This window comes from Apteryx mantelli, chromosome 7 (genome assembly GCF_036417845.1).
Source record: "Apteryx mantelli isolate bAptMan1 chromosome 7, bAptMan1.hap1, whole genome shotgun sequence".
NCBI lineage: Eukaryota > Metazoa > Chordata > Aves > Apterygiformes > Apterygidae > Apteryx > Apteryx mantelli.
In genome coordinates this window covers 17900198-17919011 of record NC_089984.1, presented here as the reverse complement: position 1 = coordinate 17919011, position 18814 = coordinate 17900198, and the positions used below count along the sequence as shown (strand labels likewise).

At 35.8% G+C, this 18814-nt stretch overlaps 1 protein-coding gene across 2 annotated transcripts in view; it reads right to left on the bottom strand.

The window, feature by feature from the left end:
- DLG5 (discs large MAGUK scaffold protein 5) overlaps nucleotides 1–18814 on the bottom strand; it is a 123689-nt gene that overhangs the window by 3293 nt on the left and 101582 nt on the right. For both annotated transcript variants that reach the window (XM_067299875.1, XM_013960255.2), the window contains exons 18-32: nucleotides 17596–17740; nucleotides 16966–17087; nucleotides 15828–15917; nucleotides 14407–14575; nucleotides 10088–10250; nucleotides 9015–9148; nucleotides 8279–8443; nucleotides 7803–7986; nucleotides 6707–6855; nucleotides 6362–6532; nucleotides 4943–5139; nucleotides 4050–4193; nucleotides 3745–3872; nucleotides 2835–2944; nucleotides 872–981 (exon numbers count right to left, since the gene is read on the bottom strand). In XM_067299875.1, coding sequence (XP_067155976.1) covers nucleotides 872–981; nucleotides 2835–2944; nucleotides 3745–3872; nucleotides 4050–4193; nucleotides 4943–5139; nucleotides 6362–6532; nucleotides 6707–6855; nucleotides 7803–7986; nucleotides 8279–8443; nucleotides 9015–9148; nucleotides 10088–10250; nucleotides 14407–14575; nucleotides 15828–15917; nucleotides 16966–17087; nucleotides 17596–17740 — 2181 coding nt within the window. The remainder of the gene's footprint in view (nucleotides 1–871; nucleotides 982–2834; nucleotides 2945–3744; nucleotides 3873–4049; nucleotides 4194–4942; nucleotides 5140–6361; nucleotides 6533–6706; nucleotides 6856–7802; nucleotides 7987–8278; nucleotides 8444–9014; nucleotides 9149–10087; nucleotides 10251–14406; nucleotides 14576–15827; nucleotides 15918–16965; nucleotides 17088–17595; nucleotides 17741–18814) is intronic.

Sequence of the window (18814 nt, the reverse complement as noted above, 5' to 3'; positions counted from 1 at the left end):
ATGCTGTGCAAGCTCTATACTGAAGAGACACCCACACCGCTCCTCCCCTGCACTTCACAGGTATAACCCAAAACGTTTCTGTAAGAATCCCGCATGTTTTGTGGTTCTTGGGTTGGGTTTTTATTGTCCCCCCTTCCCCCCCATCAAGATTTCTGTAAGACTTCAGTTTCTGCATTTCTTCAGTTTTTATTGAAATTTTGTTGCCATTAATGTCCAGATCACTAGAATTTCACCATTACTCTTTTGAATTTATGTGGAAGCCCACAGAAATGTACTCCAAAACAACAAGGGACAGTCTTCAAATGCAGCAGCCTATGTCTAGTAGAAATAAAGTAGTAGCTACAATTCAAGATTCATATATTGTACTTTATGATATTTAAAAGGGCTCTAAAATTATATTTAATTATCCCAGACTACAACGTATGGTCTCAAATTACAATGCATGGTCATCTTTGCCAAAATTTGCCCTTTTTTAAAAGAGTTAAAGTACATCTCACACATCAGTTCATTAATTCACACTACAGCCTTTTCACAATTACAAAATAAGTTATGTTTTTTCTATGGAAAAAAGAACTGAAAACACTGCCTGTCAATGTCAAGTTATTTTCATTATTACCATTTGTAATAAAACATTCTGGGAATCTCTTTAAGGTCATAAGATGCATTTTTGGCTAAAACCAAAACATGGAAAAACATGGAATAATATTTATATTTTGAGATTTCCTCTCTCATGAAATGAAACACCAGAGTTTGCCAAGAGAAAAAGTGAAACGAAAAGAGAACTCTAAAGAAACACAGCATCTTTTGAATCACAATGTAAATGGAGAAAATTGCAACTGTGTCCTTAGTGAAACTTTGATTAAATACTAACCTGTGAAGTACTTGCTATACTCCTGTTCTATTTTTTGAGCCGTCTCGAACTGTTCTTTGGAATGTTTTTGTGTAACTTTGTCTCTCAGGAAAATTGGGTCTTTCTGCTCTCTATAGAAAGAAAGAAAAATATTGCATAAGTGTATTTATTTTAAATGGATTTGAAGTAATTACCTCCAACTGGGTGAATGTGAAAGACTGGTTAATTTGCAAGCACAACCCTGCACATAGAGTGCCATCTACTGCACTTCAGCCGTATCAGCATTGTCATCAGGATCATTCCAGTGTTGATGTTTGCTATCAGAGCAAGACAGCATTCCTTGAAAGTCACGGATCTTGGGATGGTGCTTGGGGAAAAAGAACATAATTTTTTCCAGTTTATGTGAATCAGATCTTATATACACACTCCAGTACTCTCTGCACGCAACTGGGCTACAGTCCTGCACTTTTAAAGGGCAGAAAATATCAAACATTGAGCAAATTGAAAACAAGAGGACTTTTTAGTATATATTTATGTATCTATGTCATATTACATATGACGAATTGTGAAGCTAACTGATTTTCTGTTATACAAGCTGTAGGAAATATAATAAAAAAATGCAGAAAAATACAAGTGGTAAAAATCTTCAGTCAGAACAAGACTTAGAGCATTCTCATCTATGACTTTGGCTTGGGGTCATAAGTAGGGGATTCTGTACAAAAGAAAGCAGAATTTATAGTCAGCTAGCAATGACATATAGATAGGTACTGATCCAATACAAGCATAGATTCTTCTAGCAGTGAGGGGGGAAGGCCAAATTTATTTTATGAAGTATCGGGGGTAAAAATCACTACTGAGCTAATTTATCACTACTGTGGTGGGTATGTCTACTATTTAGGGATAAAAAGTCTTGCAGAATGACAATAGGATCTGTACTAAATCAAAAATTTTCTTTTGAAAAACCTCTGGTGCCCGGAACAGACAGAGACAGTGTGCTACTGCATCTTACTTCGATGACTGCTAAAACCCTTGCTTGTCTAGTTCAATCTCTCTGTCACTTTCAAAAAAAGAGAATAGCTTTAATGGCCACTATTTGATTTTCAAAGGGGCTCAGCACTTGACAGTTCCATTCATCATTCCAGTACATGATCCTACAGTCATACTGAAATGCACCACGTTGCTTCATTTCTTGCCTATATTTGACAGTGGTGGTATTTATTTCTTTAATAAACAACTAGCCATCAAAATTACAAAAAGATCAAAAATATAAAGAGTCTTCAACTTCCAAAATGAAAACAGCACAAGTAAAAGATCGCTCAACAGAACTATTTCTAATACTTATGCAGGGAGATTACGACACTTCTTGCCAATCAAAATAGTGAAGGCTAACTAAAATATTAGGGGACAGACTGGAAGTTGTAACACTGTTTCCTGTTCCTGGCTGTATCCAAGTAGGAAATTCTCCACTAAAGGGGCAGTACGCGACAAGACCACGGTATATCCACTCCATTACAAGAGGGGGCTTCCCTTGCTGCTGCGTTTGTGGGTTTTTTGTTTTGTTTTGTTTTTTTGAATAAAGGTGGGAAAGCTGGATCTGTAAGAGGGGAAAGTGCACTGCATCCTCACCCTTGGCCCCACTGAGATTAAGAACACATCTTTGTGATGGTCACCACTTAATGCCTAATTTAAATATGGATCACACTCACATCTATCTTATGGTTTAACAGAACAACAAGTGAGAAGTATTTGGAATATCTCCTGGTGTATATACAGTTTAATTTATATTGTTCCATTTCCTTGAATGATTCACTTATTCCCATGCAACAAAAATGAAGTTAAGATCATTTACCTCACAGTTTATGACAGGATTAATTTCTACATTTAAAAAAGATTTAAGATGACTAGGATGAAAGAAACAGTAAAGGCGCAAACTTATTTTAATATAAAATAAACAGCCCCAAGCTGTACCCGCCCCCCCACTTACTTGATTTGTTTAGCGTTTTTGTAGCGAATAAAAATTACAATAGGGTAGATATGAACACTGTGGAGCCGTTCAATGGCATGAGGAGCGATGTCAAGCAGACAATGACAATCCTAAGATCAAATGTAAATGCAAAACACTCAATTCAGTTAAAGAGCAGGAGCACACACACAAATCCCCCATTTCTTCCCCTACTTAAATCATAGCAACCCAACAGAATTTCACTTCACATTCAGCAATTAGGGCTACTGAGCAATTTGTACTCAAAGGATTTATAAAAAAGAAAACAAAAAACAGCAAGAAATTCCATTTACAGTATAAAACACACATACTGATAGACATAAAAGTATTTGAAGAGATAATGAACTGAAAACTCGGACTGAAATAGATGCAACTTTTTTCCCCCCCCCAAATTTAAGTATTCATATTCATTTTCTCTTTCAAATCTGCTAAGGAAACACAAATGTTCCTTAAGTGACAAGGCTCTGTATGTGGTATGACAGAAAACTAAAAGCAATGTATAGACTTTAACATTTGTCTCTAGAATCATTATGTTTGTGTTCTATATGACCACATTAAAAGGAATAGTTAAGAAACTTAAGTCCCCAAAATATTTTATAGAAAACAAAAATCTAAGAAAACACTTTCTAATTTAAATTAATAATACTATAAAAGAATATGCACATGTCCAGTCTCTCCGCAGCTGAACATGCATAAAGTAATCTTTAAACAATTAAATACCAGAACAAGGTAACTGTTCTGTACCTTGTTTTATTTTATTAAGATGGTAGCCTGGGGAACCATTCTCTGGATGGCTTTTAAAGGAGGAAAATGCTAATACACTTTTTTTCCCCCATATACTATGACCATATTTTGTAATTCTTAAAGAACTGTACCATAAAATGTGACTCACCTTCTCTGTTATCTCCTTTATTGAAGCTACAGTTGTCACATCAAAATGTCCACTCCTCCGTTTATAATCTATAAACAGACAATCCTTCACGCCCCGTTCAATAGCTTGTTGGGAAGCTTTCATAACCTCTGTTTCACAGAAGAAGAGATCTGTTGTTCATTCTGATTCCTTAGGTGCAGAATAAGACTTACAGAACAATCTCTACAAATTCAAATTCTTGCTTTTTTCCATGTTTGTGCTAACATTTAGTTCACTTATAGATGTTACTATCATTTTTTCTAAGTGAGAATGATTGGCATGCTTACCAAGAGGACATCTGCAAAATTTTCCAGGCGATTCTTTGACCAACATGTCTTTCACAGCATCAAGTAATGGCCCTAGAATAAGCACGGGCCTAGGAGAGGTACAGTCCACTTTTTGTACACGCTGATATGCCAAGCTTCCAGAATCTAAAAACACAGAAGAAAGTTACTTATCAAATACTTCATCTGGCATTCCTCAAATAATGCAGAAATACCCCAACAATAATTGTGAAAATAAACCCCTGGTAATGGATAAGGGCCTTGACAAGTATAAGAAACACCCACTAGCCATTATCACAATTTTCCCCACTTGAAAGCTTAAAACAGATATTTTTCTAGTTGAATTTGGTAACTTCCCCCTACCCCATCAATCCTTAAAACCAATCATTCCTGTCTTTTCTAAAAATGAGAACAAGGCACAGTATTTGGTTTCTCTGGTTTGGTCTGTTGGGTTCTTTTCAGGAAGTAAGTGTTGTAATCAAAGTAAGTGGTGTAATCAACAAGATTTTTGTAGAGCAATAAACGAATATAAGCAAAGTTTATTGAGCCATGCCCAGGATTTCTGTCTGGATTAAGCAACCTGGACCGAAAATGAAGAGTTCAAAGGAAAACTGAAACCACACATCAAAAGGCAATCTCCCTGGGGAAACGAAACATTAGACCTAGGAATAAACTAGTAAAAGCTAATAAAATACAATTTTAATTTGAAATACTCTGGTGTGTTATTTAATACAGTATCTCTGTTGGTTGCTAAAAATAATGTACCTAAGGGGACATAGGTTCATCATTTATATGACCAGACCAACCAGAAAGCTACATTATTCATAAGAGTCTTGCAATCCTCAAAAAGAGAGAAGGTAATGCAGCCCCCTCCCAGGTACAACAAAGGAACTTGCCATCCAAGAAAGGAATGGAGTCTGTACTGATTGTATCAAGAGCCAGTAAATCCTTTCCATCTTTGGAACCACTTCGCTTGTGTTTATGCTTTCTCCTGAAGAATGACCTTCGTGCTGCTGCTGACAGAGTCTTAGAGGAACTGTTTTCATCTTTCGCCTCAGACATGCTGTGCCTCCTATAGAATTCCTGATCCATCCTATAGTGAAATGGATTAAGTGGTTCACATTTAAATATATCTGTTTTATTTTTTACTTTTTGACAAACAGCGTCACTGCTGATTCCGAAACCCATTGGGAAAGCTTACCTCAAACCTTAGTAAGAGTATCTTCATCACATAAAATTAATCAGTAACAAATATTAACAACAACCAAAGAATAGGCATCTGAAATTTAACTCTATCATCATTTCTGCAAGAATGTTATAATACAAATCACAACACAGCACAGGGGTTGACCATTTTGACAATTAGGGGGAAATTCTCCAGGGCACAAAGACAGTATGCACTTAACAGCCAGGAGAATCAGCCTCGCACAGAACTGAGGATCCCACTGTTTCTATGAAGCTGCATGTCATACTCATCCTTACAAATCATTTTTGTTAGCAACCCAAAATAACATACAGTTTTATTTTATTTTTTACAGTTCTATTTATTATTGAGCACAAAGATGCTGGCCACATGACACATGTAAAATGTAGTCAGTTTTACTATTCATCTTCTAGTAATGAGCCAATCAATTATGTGTATATGTCTGTATGTGTATATTGTACTTTCAAACATTCCGTGTAATACCATTCCTCCCACTATGAGGATGAGTTTTGAGTTATGACCTGCAGAAAAAAATATCAGAAGGAAAGTGAAAGGAAAGGAGAAAAAAGTAATCTTGAAAAGAACAAGATCTTTTGTCACTGCATGATACCTAATGTGATTTCAATAATTAAAAAAAAAAAAAAAAAAAAACTTTTTTTTAGTTCCTGTATACACCTCAACTTGATGCAAGTTCTCTGTGAACATTACGAGATCGTGGTAGACAGTTTTATATTAACACTTCTGACCACAGATGGAAATTGAAGACATTGACCCTGCCCAAAACCAAGTGTAACACCCTTGGATTAAAGGGCATTTTTGTGAAAAATCACTTCAGTTACTGAATCTTCTATCACAACGTGGTGCTGTGCACTCTTTTCATTTCTAGTTTACTACAGTAAACTTACTTATTTTAGCGCTTGAGTAGCACTAAAAATTATTTGATAGAGCAACATATTTAATTCATTTTATTAAAATATGCCACCCCTAAAATAGCATATCTAAAAATTAATAACTCCCTGAAAGGATAGAAGTAGACAGGTCTTTTATTGCATCTCATTAGTCCAACACTTTTAAAGACTAAGATAAATAGCCGGTTACACAGATCACTCACATATATTTGCTTGGAATCTGTCCTCTTTCCAGCTTCTGAGCATTCTCATCTAGCTGCCAAGCCATCCAGCAACCAAAGTTTCCCTGTGGTAGGGTATCATCAACATACAAAATGTCATCCTTCTTAAAGCTTAAATCCTGCTCCACCTCTGCCAGACGGTCATAAAGTGCTCTGGAAAAGAAGACATAAATAGGCCCTTCAACTGATATTCCATCATCTCAAGGAAACTGATTAGTAAACTTTGAATTTCTGAAGTGTAGTAAAACTGATGTATTACTTCTCTCATGATGGTCAGTATATTATCCTAACAGCCTTATGCTGTCATTGCCAGTCACTCTCAAATACCTGATATAGAATCCATCTCCAGGAAGCTCCTTTATCTTATTGAATTCTTCAAGTCTGTACTGAGTCTTTATTTTGATGTTTTCTCCTGGCTTCAACATTTCAAGATAAGCTTCCTCAGCTGTTTTATTTCGCATATCAATGGACCCATACTGCAAAACACAAACCCTCAAGTGTGACGTTGTATCTTAGCAGGCAATAGAACTAAGCGCACTTGAAAAATGTGTAAAAGCGAGTTTGATTTTCCCACTGGCAGGATCCATAAACAAGTAAATCTTGCCACTTAACACTAATACAGTTTCAACCCTAAGATGTCTAGTGGGGAGGGAGAGGAAGAAGGGAACGGGAAACAAAATACCAAAGTGAACACAGCATACACGCATTGTGAGAGAGCCTGTGCTTCTTTGGTAAGTCTGAAAATGTAAGCTGAGAATCACAGAATTGACACTGAACAGAATTTAGTATTTTTAGGGAGAGCGAGTGGTCTGAAAGAAGGCAGAAACATGGTAAAGTAAAGTTTCCATCTGGATACTAAAGGCACAATGAGAGAGTCTCAATGCTCAGACAGGGTCCATCTTGGTTGTATCTGAAAAGCTCAAACATATGTATTTGTCACCTTAACGCTGCTGCCAAATACAGTAATATTCTCATTTTAGATAAAAAAAGCAGAGTCACAAACGGATTACATGTTTTTTCCCCAAAGTCTCATTAGAATTTCATAATGACAAGATCAACATTCTTTGGTTTGCAGTATCATTCATATTCTCATCTTGCTCCCATCTACAGCAACTGGATTCAAGACTTACTATTTAGAATACAAGAACAGCTGTTTATAAATCCAAGTGCACATACCCAAGTCCTCCAAACCTGTGGGCAACTTGCACTCTCAGCAGTGGTAATTGTTCATACATGGCCACTATCATCCAGCTCTTCATATGTTGCAATATAGGTTATGCATCTTTTTCACTTAATTTTTATGGCAGGAACTCAAAATTCATAGAATACTCCCACTCCAAGACAGCAGGATTCTTTGTACAATTCTCTGTTTATACCGTTTTAGACATTTTGTCAGTATAGTGCAGTTTTATTAATAACTTACCTCAAGTATCATGTCACCCAACACTAGTCCGTCAGGTCCTTTTGCTGGACTATCATCATCTACATCTGACACAAATATTCCATACAGGTTTCCACCGCATATCTGGATCCCAAGATCCACCTGGGATTTTTTAACAACAACAGTTCTAGGTTCAGAGGTCCTTTTGTTCATGTCCACAGGGCCCCTTTTGATAGAGAGAAATAACACATGTACTTCAATTTAAAAAACATGCATTAAGAGTATACATGCAACCAGCCACCTGAACAAAATGCATTTACATAATTATTATTTAAAGTAGGTCACCTACAGACACAGTTTTATAAGCAAACTTCATGTTACTTCCAGACGACTTTAAACCAAAACAATCTGGTCTTACACTTTCTTCGCTCCTTACAAACACTTTTTTTTTTTTTTTTTACACCCTTCACATTCACCCTGCCAATTTTTCCCCCCTTAAGGCAGAAGTTTTACTCTACCTTAAGGAATTGCGGGGACTTGTAGTTGGTGTGGTTTGTTTGGATGGGGGTGTCATTGTTCCTTCATCCTGTTCACTCACAGTATCAATTATGGAATGATTGTCAGGGGTTGCAGCTCCACTGTCTTGGGGGGTGGAATGATTACTCACAGGTTCGAGGCGAGAACTAACAGGAAAACAGAATAAAAGGTTGATGGTTAATGCTTCACCAATGCCAAATGTTTTTCATGCAGGCACAAAGTTCCTAATTTGGCCCCAAAACAAGTCGGGGGGAGACACCCACAATTGAAACGGCATTGCAAACACCACAAGTTCTCCGTAATTCTAAAAAAAGGCAAAAATCAATTTTAAAGTGTGATCAGGCATCAAAATGGGATGGATAGTTTCACTAAATCATACGCATTTTCTAATTAGTTTTTGGAAACTCCTTAACTCTAAAAGATGTAAAAACCAGTTTGAAGTACATGAACCTCCACAGGAAGAAGTGATCTTCAGTTTTAGTTTAACATGTCTGAGGATTATGTCCAAATAGGAAAGAAAAAAAAAAGGGGGGGGGGGAAGGGAAGTGCATCAAGCATTTTTCTTTTGATAAGCACATTATGCTTGCGCATTACTTTTCTAAGCGGCCACACTTCTTATCAGCAGATGTTCATAAATGTAATCTGTACAGAGTTATCTACTAATGAGACAGCTGCACGGACCAGAGAGCAGTTTCTTCAGAAGCTAGCCAGCCTTACCTTGATCGTGAATGATTGCCAAGCTGATACATATGAGGGTTATACTGAGCCAGAATAGTAATGGTGTCGCACTGCTGTCCAATGATCAGTCGAGCTTGTTGCTCTGTAGCATTTCTCAAATTTATTCCATTAAACTAGGAAAAGAAAAAAGCCACAACCAAGATGTCAAGTTTTCAAACGGAAATTAGCAAAATCAATCTCCTAATTAGTTTAACTTCTAAATGCTGACTTCTTTCCTCTGGAGTAAATAGGAGGATGGAAGTGCTGCTACACAATGATTCCTAGCATTTGATTACTTTTTGGAAGGAATTGCTATAATTTTAAAATATATGGTAACCTGATAAAAAGCCTTTTTACTGTTGAAAGACATAAGCATTCTAAGTTGTGTTATGATTTCCAAATAGTTTCTAAAAGTTTGTTCATTGCCCATTTTTGCCATTATTTTATGCTTCAATATCATGGATTAGATGCAAGTTGGTTCAGAACACTGATCTAAATAAATTCAGAATTTAAAGATAAATTAAAATTCACGATCCATTCAGGTCCATTTCGCTCTATCATCCACACACAACACAATAAAAGATTTAACATACACATGCATAAGCAGATACATTTACAAAGCAGCTCTGTACTTTACAAAACACACCTCCACAGGATTGCCTAATACTGTATGCAAAAACAATTGTTTTTAAACTAATTATCTCAGGTACTGATACGACATTGTAATAACAACATGAAACTTAGTACTGGCTAGCTGCTTGAGTATCTACTCTCTGTATCAGGCAGAGTATGCTATTGTGACTATGTTAAGTACCCAAATTAGAGTTTAAAGCTGAAGTATGTCTACATAAGATGCAATGAAAACCTATCATCAAAAGACATTTTTTGTAATAAAACCTGACAAAAAGTCGCTAACAATCACAATTATTACTTGAACATTACAATATAGAATAACCCTTGTTATTTCTCAAAGCACACAAGCTTTTGCAAGATACTCTTTAGGGGAAAGCAGTTATGGCTGGGGCCAACTGAACTGATTCAATAAGCCATAGAAACAGTAAGTGAACAATTACCTCCAGCAGCTGATCGCCATATTCAAGGCCAGCTTGATGGGCAATGCTCCCACTCGTTACTTTAGATACAAATATTCCACCGTTTTCTCCACTCACAATGGAAATCCCCAGTGGCTCAGAACCCTTCTGCACTTTAACATGACGTGGTTCTTCCATGTAGGGCCTTTTAGAGGAGATAGTTAAAACTGATTTGGACAAAATTGCACTTGAACCATAATAATGTCAAAGTTACATGCACTACTTTATGTCTTGCTGAATTGTAATAATAAAACAGGTTTAAACAGTTGCTTAAAAAAAATTTACAATCAGTTGTTGTAAAGGCATTCCTTAAACTCCATGCAATGTACAGTGGCAGAACTAAATGTATACCAGGTACACAACATCTTTAAAAAGTTATGATAAATGTGAACTATAAATAGTATGGTGGTGAAGTTGGTAGATAAGAAACTTCCAGATCCATATTACATGAAAGTAAGTTAACTACTGTATATAATATGTAATTTACAAATCATATTCCAGAAAGGTACATTACAGTTATAAATGCTGGGAGTCTTTATTGCCAGTGAAAATAAACATCATAAATGATACGGTGGTAAACCAAAAAAACAACAATACAGAATATCAGATTTCATATTTGTATGCAGGGAAACATAAATTAGTAATGAAAATTAAGCAGTTGCAAACTCAAGCCATTAAGACAGCAGTTTGCATGGTAGCATTACAATTACCATGCAAATTTTTCTCAGGGAAATTATCCAAACATGTCAAATAGCACAAAGTGCGCAATACTGCTTGAGAAGGACAACCTTACATGAGGCCAACCTCAAACTCCTTAGTGATGAGAACCTAGGCCTAGGAGCCACAGGGATTCTCAGAAAAGACCTATTACGGAACAGATATCTGAAAGATGCAGAAGATTTGAGAAGAAAAGAACACTTAAAAAGACACACAGCAACAACAGACACTAGTAAGTACAACAAGAGACTAGATTATACAGAAGAAAAAACAGATACGTTCCCCTCACCACCCCCAAGTTTCCTTCACTTGGCAGTACTTGTCTCATTCACGTGACTGTTTCTTTCTGAGCAGTGGTATAAAACAGCAGGCAAGACCAATGAGCTTCTCAGTCTCTTCCAAAGAGAATGCCAGTCTACGCTTCACCAGACAGACAAACTGTAACTATGACCTGCCTCCTACCGTTTTAAGGTTATAACTTCCTTAAGATGACCACGCAGTTGGGACGTATCCGTCTGTACAAACAGGGGTAGTGCTTTCATGGCGTGCATAAACAAACACTAGCCTCTTGAAAAGTGCTGGTACGTATTACTATGAACTCAGCGTTCGCAAAGCAAAAGGCGGCACCAGATGTTCACAGCTGAGCTAGCTCTGAATGAAACTCGGGTGCCAGATGCAGTGTATCTAGGGCACATCACCAACATCTGCAGGTCACATCTGTACTTCCAGTACAGGAGTTTAATAGCACTATATTGCTTTTGTTGTGCATTAATTTGAGTGTGTTCTTTCCTAACACTTGATCATACTATGTAGACATGCTCAAAGTTGTGCAGACTGTTAAAACTATTTTAATCATGCTGTTTAAACAGAGACCAGATGAGTTAACTGGACTTCAATTACTGGTACCAATGTTAGGCAGGTTGGTGAAGGGCTAAGCACGGGAGATCTTCGGGAAAGGCAGGACTGGGAGGGGTTGGGGCAACAAAAACGCAGAACAAAACAAGGAGGGGGCATCATTTCCGAAATGATGTTTATTGCTGCAGTCTCTGAAGGTAACCACTGATAGCCTTCCGCAGTAGGGGCCTAACACTTGTTCAAGTTTTTAGCATATAAAAGAATTGTCTATGTACGCATACAATTTGGGACCTAATAACCTTACATCCTCAACATTAAAGGTAATGGCCTCAGAGCTTGTCTGTCTATGAAGTGAAGATAACATAGCTATGTTATCAACAGCATAGGATTAAAATCACTGCCTTTGTAAGTGTTACATACTAAATATTTCTTACTATCAGCAAACTTAAACCAAAGCCCACATTTTTTGTATATGGCATTAACTGAGCTGTGCTAACTCCCAGCAAACTGAAAGTTATGAGTGCATATATATATATATATATTTTTTTTTCCCCCCTAGTTGTTTTGATCATGTAAACCACGGTGTTAAAGGTAAACTTTATCTTTCTTAATGTCACAATGTGATTATGTTATGTGGCAAAATAATATTTATTAAACCATTTTACCTCATTAAAAGCTAAAATTACACCTTAATGATCTTTATTTATTGTACCTTCTGCTTTTTAACTGTCTACCACATGCATTTTTAAATTTTTTTGTTTTGGAATGGAAAAGTAAGAATCAAGCCTATAAAACTTGCACAGGATTGTATCTTGAGATGCTAGTAAACTCAAAATTAAAAATGATTAGTAAAGCATGTAGTAGAGAGTCAATAAAAAAGTAAAATAGAATGGTGACTTTTGAAAAGGTATCTTACTTGATAAGAAGTGTTATTAAAACCAAATGAGGTGCCCCCTCCTACAACATTCGGACTGCCTGCCAGAATCACTAAATGCTGATTAGAAAAAAGTTTTAATTTATCTGATTTTTTTTATTTTCATTTAAATTTTTTTCTTAAAAATCAACAGAACAGAAACATTGATTTTTTTGTCTGTATTATATTATCTGGGGAAAGGCCAAGTGAGTTACTTGTATTTTGTGAGGAAAAGAAAGAGTAGAGAGTCCAAATAACCATTTAAAATGCTATATAAACATCTATTAAGCATATCTTAAAACATTTTCTTAAGACACATTTAATTTAGGAAAGTGATCAGTAAAGTGCCTTTTTTTGAACTTGTAATCACATTCTTTTTAAATGATCATACATATGACCAGCAAGAGTGAAAGGGCTGGGACCCCACCGAATATCAATCTTCTGAGCATCGTTAATGGAAATTCTGTTATTTCCCAAAGATTAGCAAATATATCTCACGTTTAGGTGTGTCAAAAAACTAGCTTTTCTAGTAGAATGTTTCACATCATTAGTCACACAAAAGAGGAAAAATTCCAACTTTGAACTCACACTTTAGATGTACATTTATATGAGAACACATAACTTGAGTACATGCAGTACAAAAGTCACACTGAAGTAAAAAGAAGGAAAGCCCACAAAGAAGTCTTTACATTCCCTTTCACAGTAACACTGTGCTTTGTACACAATATACACTTAATGTCACTACAATAACTTTGTTGCCAATTGTTTAAACAAGACAAAAGTTTCATATAACATTTTATGAATAAGCAAACTTAAAATAATAAGGATATTCTGCATTCCATCATTCACATTTTTATGGTTGGGTCTTCAGAACACTAAATCCTTTTACATAAATCAGGCAATACAGAAGGGTTTTGAAGTCCACATAAACGTAAAGACTCCAACACATCATAGTTCCTTTACACTGCTAGAATGGCACATGGCATTAGAGTAAACAAAAGCTTGATTCAGATTCTGTGTCTAACTCAAGTTCATGCAACTGTTTCACATATTTAGTCTAGTCAGATTATGATAAATGATAAATCAAATACCCAAGATTGATACACAAGCAATACTATCTTGAAAATTTGCATCATGAGATACAGGAAGTCAGTCATTAAAACACCAAGCTAATTATCTTAAAAAAAAAAAGTATCATATTCTGCAAACATCTACATCTGTACTTAATGTCATTGCTAGCAGTGGTCCCAGTAGAGCCAAAGGGATTAGTCACAGTCGTGAAACTGGGTCTATACATATGCACCTACACAGTTATGCTCCCATTTTTTTCATATTATCTAGCTAATTTGAATCAAGGCACACTGGTTGGAGCAGGCACTCTACAATACTAAAGCAGTTGATCATTGGCTACCAGAAATTACTACATCTTCATTTTATGTGGTTTTCTAGAGTACAAAACAAGCCTAACATAAATAAGGATCTGAGGTAACTCAGCTGAAATGGAGTATTCCAATTTAGACTGCTTGTATTTGGTGTGGCCATTAATTTAATGGAAAAAAAAAAAAAACCTTATGAATTCCTTAGTTTTCTAAACTCAGGACTCTGCTCATACGTTCTGAAGGAAAAAGATCCAAAGATCACTTACATACTTTGTAAAAAAAAGTTTTAAAAAAATCATTGAGAAACAGGATCTGAGACACATCTCTGTTCCTACATTTTTGTCACTGAAATCAACTGTTCACATTCCTTCAGTTCAATAAATAATTATACAAGATTTCATCAGATACATTTGTATCAAAGAATGCGGGGACCTTACCTATCTTTTCTACGTTCTCCAATAGATACTGGGCTAATAGAAATCCTAGGTAATGTGGAAAGGGAGTTCTGAGACTGGCTGCTGGCAAAGGAAGATGTTTCCAAGTTAAGTGGTGACTGTGGAGGAGTTATCAAGCTGGGACTGCTACATTCAGAGTGTGACAAGGAGCCTAGGAAAAAATCAACAAGTAGAGTCAGTTGTTAGCATCATGCAGCTCTTACAGTTTGGGGAGCTACAGAGACATAATGAAAGAGACACCATATATATTCAACATGCAAAAAGAACCACTAATGAGGCCTTCTACTCTGTCACTGTGTAAGGAACTTAGGGAGACCAGCTTCCTACCTTAGCTAACTAAATTTAGACAGTGCAAGTTTATTGTCATTAATGTCTACATATGAAATCTATCCACTGTAAATGTGCATACAAATATTGCCACTCTCCACAAGGACAGCAGGTTACAGACAAGTTACCACAATGTGTGTGCCTGAAAACAACTCCAGCAATGCAAAGTTAAGGAAAAATAATGAAAATCTGTAAAGAATTAAAATAAAGATTTCATATACTCATACAATTTTAAAAAATATTTATGTACAGCCCTTCTCTTTGGGTACAGAATGCTTTATGAAACATCTGAGAACACCAACAAAACCCCAGCATGAATCATACACAGAGACAGGGAAGCAGGGCAATTTTAAACAAGCTCGACTTGACTGTGTTTGCATCTCTTCCCCAGTTGTGCCCTCCCCGAGTGCTCTGCCAAACAAGTTCCCTGACAGAAATGTTCAGTTGTTTCTTCCCTCTGAAAAAGCTACAGAAAATACATTTCAAGTTACTAATCACAAGTGAAATTCAGTCATAGGAATTACATTTGCCCAGTTCAGAGAACTGCTGCATATAACCCCCTAAGGTTACAGAACATTCAAATAGTGGCAGTGAACAGCTGCCACTTACTGTAATCAAATTCTGCATTCTACAACTCTCTAGCACTTCTACTTTTACAGTGAAGTACTAAAATATTTTCATTGTATTTCAAAATATAACTTACAATCCATAATACAATAATATGCAAAATAATATACTGTTAGAGAACTAAAAAAAAAAAAATGCAGGCCATTCCACCGTTAAACATTTAAGATATCATTCCAGAAGAAAACTGGAACTGTAAAACACACAGCAAGGCTTACTCTCTTTTTTGTGCAATTTTTCTGGTGTGCCATATCCTAGAATCAACTAACAGAAAAATCAGCTTTCATTAAAAAGTTTTTCTTCACCTTTCTGTGGGAAAATGCAAATTTTTTAACCTTCATAAAGTTATCACATTCTTAAGATTTTGGTGCAGCTTGATTCATCAAACACAATGGCTTTGGACTGGCAATATTAAAAGCATTACAAATAAAATGTATTTTGAAATGATTTACCTCTGTCAGAGCCCATGATGGACCTTGGATATCTTGGTGTTAAAGGGATCTTAATTCGTTCCGTCCTGTATTGCAAGTTACTTGAAGAACCTATTTTACAACAAGATGATGTAACAATTTGGCAAATGTAAGAGCAACTACATTGAACAAAAAATACACTTAGACTCTACTACTTCAGTGACCATTAAAATGGTCTCTGCATTTATGTTGAAGCCTTTATAATTGCCCTTGTAAATATTGTGTATGACATATCTAGTGAATTACCTTGTATAAATAGTCAGTACAAACACAGGACAATACCACTATACAGAATATATATGCATTATTTATTCTTGCATCAACAACTTAGGAGGTTTTTTTGTTTGTTTGTTTGTTTTGAATCAAATGCAACTTCATACGAGCTCTGAGTGAGAACTTAATATCTGAAGTTATTAAGCATCCATGGGATTTTCTGAAAGGGAGTTAAAATATTCTGATTACATTCTGCTTGGCTGAGCAAGATATAAAAGTTTTGAAAATGTCAAAAATATGCCATTTTGTTGTGGTTACAAGGTTGCCATGCTGCATTCAGATATAACTGCCAATCATTGATGGATCACAAGAACGTATGCACACACACAGAAGTATTACATAGTTTAAAAAGAAAGAAGTTCTACGATGTTAAAATTTCATTGCTACAAAGCATGCATTTGTTTTGGTATTTCTAGGATAGGCATAAACAATCTTACATGTCAATCAAGTAAAAATAAGTGCAACTTTTATCTTCCAACAACACAATTCACATTAGGCAATTAGTCACCCCATATTCTTTGTCATAGGGGTGCTCTCCTTTTCTTATCTCCAACTCAAGGAACCTCAGAAATACTCCCATCTTTACAATGGTACTTTCAAGCAACAGCAGGTATTGAAAGGAGAATTTTGCATTGCTCACACCCAGCATTTCAAAGAGACTGTGAAGAGTGAATTAAACTTGGCTACTCCCAAAGAAAACCTTTTGTCATTAAGCCAGAAAAAAATGAAGCAAAGAAACACAGGAAGCCTTTTAGACTTTGCTAGTATGTACATAAACATGGAATTTTCCATTTATTATTTGCCTCCAACAGGTAGGGGTCATGAAAGAATCAGAAAAACTACTCACCAAGTCTTGCACTGGATGGTAATGAATTTGAGCCATGAGATGCTCGCGTACGTGAATTTTCAGAGTATTCGTTGGAGTGTTTATGACTTAGGTCCAGACTCAGGCGACCTTGATGCTGGGTACTACATCAAAAGTAAAGGAGGTGGCAACAGTTATCACAAGGCAATGTATCTCAGCAAATAGTGAATTGGCAAAAAAAAAAAAAAAAAAATTGTTATCGAGTTACTGAATAAAACAAATGCACCCATTCCCCCCTTCCTCCCCCCTAATCGTCCTCCCATTTTACGAATTAAGAGAAGTCAGAAGAGGGAAAATAAAGTGCTTTAAAAAGGGGGAAAGATTTCATTTGTTTTGGCAAGGAAAAGAAAACCAATTAAAAATTAGTTTATTAAAAAATTTCTTTGTCTACACTAGCCAGTGAAATAGGAGGGAAACCCAACCAATCAACTACTGAAAGACATGAAAGCAACTGGCACATCATCTCTGTGTAATAACAGTATTAAGAACCCTGGGTCAAAACAGCATGCACACACAGCAGTGTTTTACTGTGCACTGGATAAGCTAGCAGAAGCAATTTCACCTTAACGTCTTTATAAACAAAAATCTAAGGTGATATAAATTTCAAGACACCTGGGATGCAGATGCTGATGGCATATTTGGCTGGCAACTGATGGGCAATTGTTGGTGTGAACTCTATGACTCCAAGCAGTATAGACTGGATTTCTCATGACAGCAGTTACTGCAGGGCATGGTGCTAAGCTTCTTGGTACAGTACCTGTTTAAAAGTGATATTATTAGCATAAATGTAAGCTACAAATGTAAATACATTTACACAATTTTATATAATTATATATTACAATATATTTGCATGTATGTACATTTATCTATAAATATAAATTAGCAGCAGACAAATACCATAAATGGTGTTCAATGACACTAATAAGTAGTATATACATATTTAAAAGATGGACTATAATTCTGTAATGACTCAGTAATAAAGTGAATAACCTGGATTACAAAAAAATGAAGTTGTTCACAATATATCATCAGATAGTTTAAAATGCCCTGGTAGCTAGAAGATTTTCTCTGCCTTCTAGTATCAAACATTTGTATTCAGAAACAACAGTTCTATATTTCTCTGAACTGTCAAGACAGGAACACAAACTTTTATTTGCTTTTTGAACTGACTGCAGCTAAAACCATTCTTATTCTTCTGTTGGCTCAAAGACTCACACTTCTGGCACATCCTATAGCTTTAAATTATATTACCATGTTTATTTACAAAACTATTTACTCAAGCTTTTCATTTAAGTACATTCGTCCTTCAGTACTCAAAAGTCTGCCTGACCAATTTCCTCTCAAATAAATTAAATACAATAGCAAAAATTTGTTCACATTTTGAGACATACAAGTATACTGTCTAACTAGCATGGCTTGATTAGGTTATTATGCAATCAAGAGCTAAAAAAAAAAAAAGATAAAATTTTCAGCCACTTCTCAGGATGAAACAACAACTAACACTTTTTCTACTATCACTAAATGAGAGACAGAAAGCATGTGCTAAATAAATAAATGAAAAGAGCAGAAGCTGTATTGGTGCTGAAGTGTAATGAAATGCCCAATCATTTTGACCTGAGCTAGCCTTGAGCATGTGTTTGTATTCTGTAAACTGAATGAGATAATGGGATTTGAAGCCGTCCTTTCTTCCAGATACACGAGCCATTACTCCCTTCATGGTTTCCAGTAAAAAAAGAAGTCTTCCATAATTTCTAAAACATGTGGCAGTTTGAGTCTTTCTGTAAAAGTGAGGATAAATTCATAAAATCAACATTGTCTTCATTCGAAAACC